Source organism: Gymnodraco acuticeps, unplaced genomic scaffold (genome assembly GCF_902827175.1).
Source record: "Gymnodraco acuticeps unplaced genomic scaffold, fGymAcu1.1, whole genome shotgun sequence".
In the NCBI taxonomy this organism is placed as follows: Eukaryota; Metazoa; Chordata; class Actinopteri; order Perciformes; family Bathydraconidae; genus Gymnodraco; species Gymnodraco acuticeps.
The window spans coordinates 3725326-3737299 of NW_022991154.1; the positions used below are offsets into that span (position 1 = coordinate 3725326).

General features: G+C 41.9%; 1 protein-coding gene across 2 annotated transcripts in view; it reads right to left on the reverse strand.

Annotated features, from left to right (window-relative positions):
• Positions 1-7223: 7223 nt before the first annotated feature.
• Positions 7224-11974, reverse strand: part of zc3h3 (zinc finger CCCH-type containing 3) — an 81867-nt gene continuing 77116 nt past the window's right edge. For both annotated transcript variants that reach the window (XM_034237464.1, XM_034237463.1), the window contains one exon: positions 7224-7494. In XM_034237464.1, coding sequence (XP_034093355.1) covers positions 7463-7494 — 32 coding nt within the window. In that variant the 3' untranslated portion in view covers positions 7224-7462. The remainder of the gene's footprint in view (positions 7495-11974) is intronic.

Here is an 11974-nt window from a genome sequence, read left to right on the forward strand (position 1 = left end):
TCAGCAGCGCGGTTGCATTCTCCTATAGCAGAAGACTCCACCGGCAGCCGAGCAGAGCCGAGAGGAGCCGAAGTGTGCCGGGCGCGCAGGGAGAACAGGTGCAGCAGCAGATCCCCCCCTCTAGTGACCGAGCGCAGGCTACTGCACCGAGCGCGGAGTAAAATGAGAGCTCCGGGAGTTTCTAAGAGAACATTTTTTACTTGGAACTCAGGTTGAACAGTTCTAAATGTTGTGTCAGTGTAACGAGTCTGTCAACATGCGTTTAGATTTCACAAGGAATGAAAATGACGTAGATGTTGTTAATTCATAGTATTTGTGAATACATTAATGAATTCATTATATGGACTTGATTGAAACATGAAACAATTTCAACTATATTTGAAACATTTGAATGACAGCAATCTTCATATGTGTGTTCACTTATGTGTCGGCTTATCAGATCTTTATTGTATGAAAGGAAACATAAATCAAATCAAATGGTTGACCCCTGAAAAGGATATCCTCGAGGTTAAATTCAATCATTAGCAAGTGAATTGGACATCTATGCTGACACATTGAAAACATATGACTGATGGTTGTCAATGTCAATTCTTACACGTTGAAATTAACTCGTGTTTTGTATAAAAAATGTGATTCCAAATAAATCCAAATATATGTTTTAAAACTTGTTCAAAAATTACACCTAGGAAAGCGTTTAAGTAAGGCAAAAGGTACAAACACTCTGCCTTATAAGCTTTATTAAAAACAGCTTAATGTATCTGCTTTACTCATTTAGGTCTCTGAAAGGACGCTTCTGACACCACAAACGACCAGATCAATCCATATGGATCGATTTAAGGCCGCACGCTCGTCTGCCAAAAAAATCAATCCGCATTTCCGCGAGGCCTCGCGCTGGCTGCGCGCGGGTTAAGTATGATTGGATAGTCCTGGCGGTGGTCGACAGCGTTTTCATTCGCAATTAACCACAAATTGCATCCCGTCTCATCTCCACGGATCGACGGATAATTAAGCCCATCCACGTGCGTCTCCATTCTGGACACTTGCTTCCTTTATCCCGAAACGAGAGACAGAGAGGTTTCTGGGAGCAGGAAGTGTATGGTATCATGGGACTTAAACCCAGACACCGCTGCAACTGACCCGTTTAGCCTTTTCAGCAGCATTCGCCCTCAGGAGTCCCATCAACCCACTAACATGTGAGTGATATATCTGCGGAATAAAGTGCCTTATCTGCGAGAATAATAATATAAAAAAACAGGTGGCAGTAAGTTTAACTTGGTTTAACAGGAAAACCTTACACAACTGCTGAGCTTAACTTCCAGTCCGAAATGGCCATGAAATACAACCCCCCTGCCCCCCATACTCAAATCTGCTGGCGAGGATGAAAGGAAGTGTATGAGGATGGAAATCATATCAAGGTATTTTAAGTTTAGGTGCGCTAAGTCATTAGAAGAGATTTCTTCTCAAATAAGCAGGAGCTGGCCATCAAACGCCAAGCTAAGCACTCTGCATTGAAATGGCACCTTTAAGAAGATCTGCTGTGGTCCATTCATTGTCAGGGGAAGGGGAGTGTCTGCGGCCGAGGGCTTGAGACATAAATTTGGAAGTCAGGGTTTTCATTGTTCCTTTGCATATTGGGACTTCGCTGCAAGTGCAGTTCTACCGATTTAAGCAAAATGGACATCAGCAAGGTGGGGGATCGTCGGTGGGCTTTCAGCCGGCCGGCAGGGAGCTTTGAGCCAAAGGTAGCCAGCATCCAGGACCAGAAAAAAGGGCCAGCTTCAGGAGGTGGCTCAGGGTTATCTGAGGCCCGGGGGGGTTTTGTCACTGGCATTAAGTCAGTAATGCCGCTGTGGAGGAATCAGCTTTAATTGTGCAGGGATGTGACACGCACGCATGCATGTGCACGGACAGGAAGATAACAGGCAGGCTTACTTTAGAAATCAGGAGTTTCACCACATGTACGAGGCCTCGCTTGTATAGAAATCATGTTTGTTCACCAGAGTGATGGAATGTTTTTGATCTCAAAGGAGTGAGAAAACAGAATCTGGTCTAAAAAAAGGGAAATTAGAAACTAAACTTCACTGGTTTGTAGTTTTAGTTTTGACCCTGTACTCACCAAGGTCCTGGAAACATGATGACATCCATAATCAGCTGTGGACAGGCCAAAGGCTTTATATTACACCTACAAAGACTGGACAAACAAAAGACTGGGCGATCTGTAGGTTAAGGTAGCTATAACAATGGTGCTCTAAACTCAAACGTGTGTTCCACGCAGTTTGGGTATTACACATGATGTAAAAGGAATACTTTACCCACAAAATGACCATTTATATCTATCGTGAATTCTTATAGCATGGCTCAATATTGGATGATGAATCAAAAGACAGAGAAAAGTCTTCGTGAATTTCAATAAATGCGGCAAATATTAGCAAAACTGTATCAAAATACCTATTTACTAACCCTCAACTTTTGCCATGTATTCCAAGTCTTACTTATCTTGTATTTTCAGTATTTTGCAGTGACATGGATTAACACTAAAACCTTACCATTTAATTTAGCTACACATCGAATGAGTAGTGCGCCTGCACAAGGCTGACATCTAATTGAAGAAAGCTAGAAACAAATCAGAAAGAGTGACGGTGGGGTTACCGGGAGTTCCAGAAACATCCTGGCCGATGTGGGTTAACTTAGCTTTACATAAGAGTTTACAAGATTACTAACACTTTGCTGAAGATGAAGAGAAGACATGGAACAGCCATACCAATAAAATCCTTCAACACATAATGTCATCTCCTGATGGTCAACACCAACTGAGCCAGACTGGAACAGGATCAGTCCAACTTCGTCACAACAGTTTTCACACCCAACTCAACTATTATCAGCCCATCAATTATGAAGTGGGTCACCATCTTAAAAAAAAGAAAGACAGGGAAGAAAATAATCTGACAGTAAGGTCTGATATGCTTTATTGAGGTAAAGTTTATACTGAAATGTGAATTATCCATGATTATTTTGAGATTAAATTACGTACAATTGTTGTTTTCTGTCTAGGAATCTTTTGGTGGTCAGTTAAAAAGCTGTGACCTTGTCTTATGCTTGAGAATACATAATTAACAAAAGGATGTACAAGGTTAAAGCTAGCACAATACAGTTGTGACACGCAATTCATGGCAAAAGAGCCATGAGGAAAGGGGGTCTGAGATCTGTAGCTGCTTAAAAAGGCAAAAGACGTGTAAAAAAACGATATTCGCAAATCTAAGGAACTTATCAATGATGTGATATTTGCATTTGATTTTGTTGTGTTTTAAGGCATCTCTCCATCTGGATGAGTACAATGTTATCATGACCAATAGGAAAGATGTCCTACATGCTGTAAATAAGAAAGACAATGCACTTATCTCTCAAAGAAAGTGAATTTCAAAAGGCAAATCATCATGGAAAGAAAGGAGAACTTTTAACACACACACACACACACACACACACACACACACACACACACACACACACCAAGTCACTCTGACACACACACGGTGAAGAATCACAGTTGACCTTTCCCTTTGTCTCTCCGAGTCTACGCGGACAGATGATTTCTCTCCCTCCGTCTCGTGCGCTTTTACAAAAAATTGAAATATTGATCTTAATTAGAGTTTGCCGAGCTCAGCAGCTCGCGTTGAGGGTTTTAGACAAGAGGCAGCAGACATCTGTCTAAGGCACTTACGTCTTCAGCGCAGGAGAGGAGCATTGTGGGTGAGGAGGGGGAGGAAGGGGGGGGGGACACGTGTGGTGAGAGGAGAAGAGTGATGGCTCCCTGTCTCCTGCCTTTTCTGAGAAACATGTCGAGCTCTCCATCTCCGCTCGCTGCTGTCAATACATCTGAGAGAAAATCGAGTTTTGACACACACACACACACACACACACACACACACACACACACACACACACACACACACACACACACACACACACACACACACACACACACACACACACACACACACACACCACACACACACACACACACACACACACACACACCACACACACACACAACACACACACACACACACCACACACACACACACACACACACACACACACACACACACACACACACACACACACACACACACACACACACACACACACACACACACACAGGTGAACCAGGCAGTAGGCCTATGTGTCAATCTGTATATGGACTCAAGTTTTCAGATCATCAACCCAATGATCTATCTTTTGTGTGTGAGGTTATGTCGACCATAATGATGACACGTGTAAATGCTATCTCAAAATATGCTTTTTTGGAATTTGCTTTGGGTACAGCATGGTGTGATCGCTTTCTTTCCTGAAAAAAGATAAGAGGATTGATATTAATATCATGTCTTTGCATTTAGTAGCTGGAGTCAGGGGAAAGCTAGCCTGGCAATGTTAAAAGTAAGAACATGCACGTATCTCTGCTTCCGTTTGCCCAGTTAGTGTCCCTGAGACGTCTGATGATTTAAGTTCACCATTCGGTTAGGACATATAGAGTAAAAGGGACTCGATTTTAAAAGTATATCATAAAAATGTGGCATAAAAATAAATAGATAGCAACAACACTGCTGCATGAGCAAAGAGGATACGTCGTCATAAGAGACAACCGAATCAAACGCACCATAACCTTGATTGAAATTGCGGATTTCTCTAGGTTGGAACATTTTGGATAAGGTAAGAACACAACAAGAAGAAACATTCCAGCATGGAATTCTTCCTATTTGACCAGATGGCTGCCATTATGGAAAGATTTCCTGTAGCTGACCTAAGTAGAAAAAGTCAGTACAACTTTTTTTTTTATCGTTAACATTTCACTCTAAATGTGCATAACTACATAAAAAAAAATAGAAGTCAACCTTTAATAATGTACCCAAGACCTACATGTAAATTGTATGTTGCAATTTTTGTATATTCAACCATTGACTAAAACACGTGAACACACTGTTTCTTTAAGCCTTGGCCCTAATCTCATTAGCATGGAGGCAGTACATATGCCTGTGTGTATTGTGTCCTCCTAGGTGTGTATTTGTGTTGCAGGCCCCCTGAGTGTCATACTCCTTGTTTGTCGCCGTGACAACTCAGTTAAATAGCGTGGTAATGCTGTAAAGATAAGGCTCCACGCTCACACACTCTCACTTACACATAAACAGCGTATTAATAGATTTATTACTAATTGTGCAGAGCAGGGGATGAGTTACTTATCCCAGCATCCTCTCTGTTCCAATCTACAGTCAATTATATCACATGCAGAGATGAAGAAATACATGTGAGGAATCAAGGTACAAATCATGCCAAAGAGGATCCTGCTGCCAAGTTTACTCATAGAAAATCTCGTAAAACTATCTTCAGTTAAAGGTATGTAATTCACTTCAGAAACACTTGTTATATTCCATGGAATGCTCTTAACATCCCGATAGCAATGAATACATTAAATGCTTTGACAATAAATACATACAAATATTTCATCTGTGGAAGCCGTGGCAAGTCCAATTATCTGAGCCGGCCCGGCTAAAGTAACTGGATGGCCTACCTGCCTGTCAGCCTTCCATCTGTGCACAAACTTATCTCGTGCCCTCATTGGTCATGTGCGCGTTCGTGTGTGTTGGAGGAAGTCTGAAGGAAGGGGCAGATTTCTTTCGGTTGTGTACTTTCAAATTCTAGCGCACTCGAGCTGGTTTCTCCATTCTTATACCCTACCTTTAAGATTATTTTGACAAACAATTTCTAACATCAATAGTGAATTTTTATTAAAATATTTAGTTCCTCATCCTTATGTTGGCAAAAATAAAATACATTTTGGATTGGTGCTTTCATTTTGGTTGTAATGTAAATCGGCATGTTTCATACTCGTTTTATAATTGATGGGACAGAATTGGTGTTAGTTTAAAAAGACCCATCAGTTTCAGTAACTGATGTTCCAATGCATCATAAGGTGATGAGCAATTGTAATATTACATGTGCTGGTTAGTGATTTTAATTCCGTCTGGGGCTTACATTTCAGTATAGCGTGATGCAGGGGTGACATTTTTCTATAGGCGAACCGGGCAGATATACAAGGGTTGCTTTTTTTTGTCAGATATTGTATCATTGCAGAAAATAAGGTAAATTGCAAATAAAACATTTATGATGTTTAAACATCTTGTACAGCAAGATAATCTTTACAATCGAATACCACTTCAATCGTTTTTTTTAAGCGTAAATGCTATTGCCAGAAGTGTAAAACTATGGTTGGGCTATAGACTAACTACATGGCGGTTGCATGACTTCCCATGCCCACCAACTTGTAAGTGGAGTTTGCATCAATCGATCTAAAAAAGGATTGGAATTCTATATATATATATATTGATAATTCTACAAGTTTGAGAATTTGTTTGGGAACACAAAGCTAGGGATGTTAAATCTCTTTTGCCACGTTTTTAGCGACTGCCTTTTTTAATAAAAGCTGTGGGGGTTATTTACTGCCATTTTCAACAACTTTTAATCTCCTTAAACATTTGTCAAACCGAGACCCTGATTCTGGTGTTTAAACAATACATTAATAAAACAATTATAATAATAACTTTGAGACAAGGACCGCAAGTATAACAATGCTAAATTATATTGAAGTTTTAGGACTTTAAACCTTATCTGGTATTCTGATTCTTTTGCATGAATACCTGCTTGTCCTACCTTTATATGTTGTCAGTTTAGTTTCAGTATCTTTACATTTTGTGCAAAATTGAAGAAGACTTGAATATTTCTGCTAATCACATGCATCATGGAAGCCCATAAGGGAACACATGGGGAACATTATAATATGTTGCTATGGTTAAGGTGCTGTCCCGAACAATGATTTATAATACATCCCTTTATGATGTAACTACCATCAAATAAGGTTTTAAATATACTGCATGTGATTGATGGTATTTTTGATACAATGCAGAAAAAGAGACTTGTTTCAGTGTGAGCACGCATCCTCTTAAATCACACACACTCACAGCATGGTGCGGATTAAGTCACCGTCCGCTCCTCCAGGCTTTAAAGTGAGGGGCACTGCTGCTTCTGTCACCACCTTCCAAAGGAAACCGCTCACAAACACGCTCGGGTCATGTGACGACGCGGCCGCTCCCAAACAGAAAGACCCTCGCAGCCTATAAACACTCACAGCGCTGACTTCACATGTCAAAAAGAGTCTGGGAAACACCACACAGTTACGAGTTCACCTTTTATTTTGTCTTTTTTGAAATGTACAAAACTTGATCAATAAAATCTGCACTGTAAAACACCCAAATTGATATGTAAAACAGATAGATATATATTAAAAAAAAACGTTCAGGCCCTGAGTGAATTCATAGGACAGAGACACAGATACACCTGTCAGGACAAACCTGGAGCACAGAAATCATTGCTGAGTCTTTATTTTACCTCTGGTGCGTCTTTTCTCTTTTTCTCACAGCCGAGGCTTGATCTGCAGCCTTTTCTCTGCGGAGGAAAAACAGGAAATGAGTAATGGCAGGAAGATACAAGATGTGTGTATCCGACTCTTATCTTCTGTGTGTTGAATCCTGCTGAAACCCTGAGTGATGACATCTCAGCTGATGAGTAAATGAGGAAGAGGTGTATGGAGGTGTGTGTACAGGATATGTGTGTCTGCGTGTGAGGTCGCAATCTGGCAGTGATACATTGCGCCTAAGCTAATTTATGCAAAGTGAAGAGGAGCTTGTTTGGCTGAGTTCCACCTTTAATGAGGCTCTGGGCGGCGCAGTGTGTAAGTGAAGCAGCAGAGTGTCATCAGTATTACTTAAGAGCTCAAACTATGCAGACAGACTGAGAGGAGGGACGACAAAATGATCATACCTGTGTGTGTCACAGGGAGAGCATGTAAAGTAAACATGAAGACATGCTGCAGCCCGCCAGATAAGTCCATTTAGACCAGTTCATATCGTTAAAGCCACGACTTAAAGGGGCCGTTTTATACTTTTCACTTACCTGTAGTGTTATATAGGTTTTTGTGCATGTAAATGGTCTGCAAAGGCTAAAATACAAAAGTTCTCTCCAGAGGGAGTTTTCTCCCAAACACTCCCGCCCCCCTGCCTGAAACGCCTTCATTGGACTCTTTTGTTTACTTCCGTTACATAATGACATCACTATGTATGTAACACTCGCTTCTATTGGCTAGCACTCCAACCAATTGTAGGCTAAGTGGCGGGACATCTCTATGCGGTTGACCAATCACAACAGAGCAGGCAAGCTAACCAATCAGAGCAGACTGGGCTCTGGTTTCAGACAGAGGGTGAAAAGAGGAGCTGCAGTATGATAAGAATAAGGACTGCTTTGAACATCAAAGGATGTAAACTTGTCACAATAGAGGAATAAAATCCCCAAATTAAGCCTGAACATTAGCATAATACGCCCTCTTTAAAATATATATTATTTTCCATGACTAAAACACGATGATGCTGACAGTGTTCCTTTGGCAACATGCAATATTGTTGCGACTTTTTGAGCTAGACTGGATTAGTTAGACTGAGATGTTCAAAATAATCCCATGATCAGCGATGTTGACACCTTTTCTGACTCATAATAATTGCATTCTGCAGGAAGGTGTTAATGACAAAAACAGTTTAGAAAAGGAATAATGACGTACATATTCATTGCAGGACAAATACACTCCTGGTTTTTAAAGTCCTTAAAATATAAATAAAATATATTAATAAAACATACAAGTCTAACACTATGTTTGACGCTGCCATCCGTTAGCTCTTTGCTGCTTCTTACATCTACACTAAGTAAATAACACAAGTATCACAAGTATCACTTACCTCTGCCCGTCCTACCACCTGTCCTCTGGACCCTATCCCTTCAAACCTCCTTCAGACTATCGCTCCTGATATTCTACCGTTTCTCACCCATTTCATCAACACTTCTCTAACTTCTGGTCACTTTCCAAACAGTCTCAAGGAGGCAAGAGTAAACCCTCTCCTAAAGAAACCCACTCTCAACCCGTCTGATGTTATAAACTACAGGCCTGTCTCTCTCCTCCCGTTCCTGTCTAAATCACTTGAACGCGCTGTCTTTAAACAACTCTCCTGTTATCTCAATCAGAACAACCTTCTGGATCCGCACCAGTCTGGTTTCAAGGCAGGTCACTCCACAGAAACTGCTCTCATTGCTGTCACGGAGGAACTGCACACTGCTAAAGCAGCCTCCCTCTCCTCTGTCATCATCCTGTTGGACCTGTCTGCTGCATTCGACACGGTGAATCATCAGATCCTCCTTCGCACTCTCCAAAAACTTGGAGTTTCAGGCTCTGCACTTTCCCTCCTCACCTCATACCTGAAAGACCGTACCTACAGGGTGACTTGGAGAGGGTCTGAGTCCGACCCTTGTCAATTAACTACAGGGGTCCCTCAGGGCTCTGTTCTTGGTCCCCTCCTCTTCTCCTTGTACACAAACTTGCTCGGATCAGTCATTAGCCCGCATGGTTTTTCTTACCACTGCTACGCTGACGACACCCAATTAATCTGTCCTTTCCCCGCTCAGAGACCCAGGTCGTCGCACGCATCTCTGCTTGTCTAGCTGACATCTCTCAGTGGATGTCTGCTCACCACCTCAAGCTCAACCTTGACAAGACTGAGCTGCTCATCCTTCCGGGAAAAGATTGTCCCACTCTTGACCTAAACAATCAACATCGGCACCTCAGTTGTTTCCCCGACTCAGACTGCAAGGAATCTGGGTGTGACCCTAGATAACAACCTGTCCTTCACTGCAAACATCGCTGCTACAACCCGTTGCTGCAGATACACGCTTTACAACATCAGGAAGATACGTCCCCAGCTGACTCAGAAAGCGACGCAACTCCCTCCTGGCTGGTCTACCTGCATGTGCCATCCGACCTCTGCGTCTCATCCAGAATGCAGCGGCTCGTCTGGTCTTCAACCTTCCTAAATTCTCCCACACCACTCCGCTCCTCCGCTCCCTTCACTGGCTTCCGGTAACTGCCAGAATCCACTTCAAGACACTGGTACTTGCTTACCATGCTGCGAATGGATCTGGCCCTTCCTACATCCAGGACATGGTTAAACCGTACACCCCAGCGCGTGCACTACGCTCTGCATCAGCCAAACGACTCGTTGTGCCCTCGCTGCGAGGGGGACCCAAGTTCCCATCAGCAAAAACACGTGGGTTTGCTATCCTGGCTCCAAGATGGTGGAATGAGCTCCCCATTGACATCAGGACGGCAGATAGCTTGCACATCTTCCGGCGCAAACTGAAAACTCATCTCTTTCGACTCCACTTCGAGCGATAGATTTATTAACAAAGCACTTATATACTAATAAAGGACTGGCTTACCTAAAGCCAGTTGAGTAGCACTTGAAATGTTTGGCTCTATGAAACCTGATGTACTTATATGATTCTGTTTTCTTCAAGGTTGTGTCTTCCTGGTCGAATGTACTTATTGTAAGTCGCTTTGGACAAAAGCGTCAGCTAAATGCAATGTAATGTAATTTAACTGGTAACTTATATACGTATATAATAAATGCTTTCCATTCCTGAAAAGTTAGTTAGCAATTTCCAAGGATGTGTTAGAACCACGCCAAGAGACACGAGCAGCTGCAAAAAACTTAGATGTGAGCAGGACATCCTTCCAAACTCACTGGATAGCGAAATGAAGCATACACACTTAAATGCAAAAACATAAACTAAAAACCTCTGAGGACACAAGAGAGACACATTTACCACCATAATATGATTATATTGGTGTGTGTGTGCACTGTGTGTGTGCACTGTGTGTGTGCACTGTGTGTGTGCACTGTGTGTGTGACTGGGGAAAGTCGGAGGTCAAGATGATTCGGGCCAGGTCAAAGCTCCTGCTCGTTTCCAAGCAGAAGAGACTAAATATAAAATCATGAAAGAGAAGGAGGATTATCTAGGAATGGAAAAGTAAGAGTGACAAATCTTTAAAAAACTTTTTAAAGATGATTTCCCCTAAAGGTTTTTCTTCTTTAAATTCTTAGTGTCCTCATTTAGAAGCTGATAAGGTTTGGAAATACCTGTGTATGTTAAGACAATAATGAAATATAGAACAATTAATTTACTCATTAACTTATTAACTGTCCAAATCTCATAACTAACTGCAGTTGAGATGAGATTGATGATCCTCCTCCAGCTTTCCACAAAGGCATTTACAAATCTACCGTGTCTCTTGGGACATTTTAATTGTATTCTTCAAATAAAAACACATCTGTTGTCTTTTTTTCCCCCGAGATAAAATATAATATTATTACTCCTTCAGCTTGACCACATTCCGCAATAAACCTTATTTATTTGAGCAAATCCTACAAAAGCAACTGAAGAAAAACATTTTCTAAGGAAGTAATATTACAATATTGATAACTGAAGTGTTTGGTAAAGTAGTGCGTGGTATAACCGGTTACATTCATGTGAAAGGGATACCATTTTTCCTTGCGAGCCAGCATGTGTGTATATATATATGTCAGTGTGTGCATGTGTCCAGCAATCAGGGGCAGGTGGATGGTCGTGCCTGGTGGGAGGATGAGGGGGGTTGGGGGAGGAAGAGGTTTGAAGAGGGGAGGGTTCCCTTTCTCCTAATCCTCTATATGTCATGTCTGTCAACAGAGAGCTCAGCTGTGCCTCGGGCCAGCCTAAAACCTAAATATTATTACCTCTGTCCTCTGAGCATTATTACTCCTCCCCTGAGCATCATCACACTCCACAGCGCGGCTCTGATCATCATTATCTGTCTGCAGCGCAGACGAATCACCACTCCCCATTCTCATGGACTCTGGGAATGATCCTGGGGCTTTCAGGACAAACATGATCCTTCCACAAAACGTCTCCGGACAATTACACTCCACACTCAGCACTCTTACACTGAGTGAAGCAGTTAGTCCTCTTAAGGAACATCCCATTTGTTGACATCATAATTCATAATTCCTAT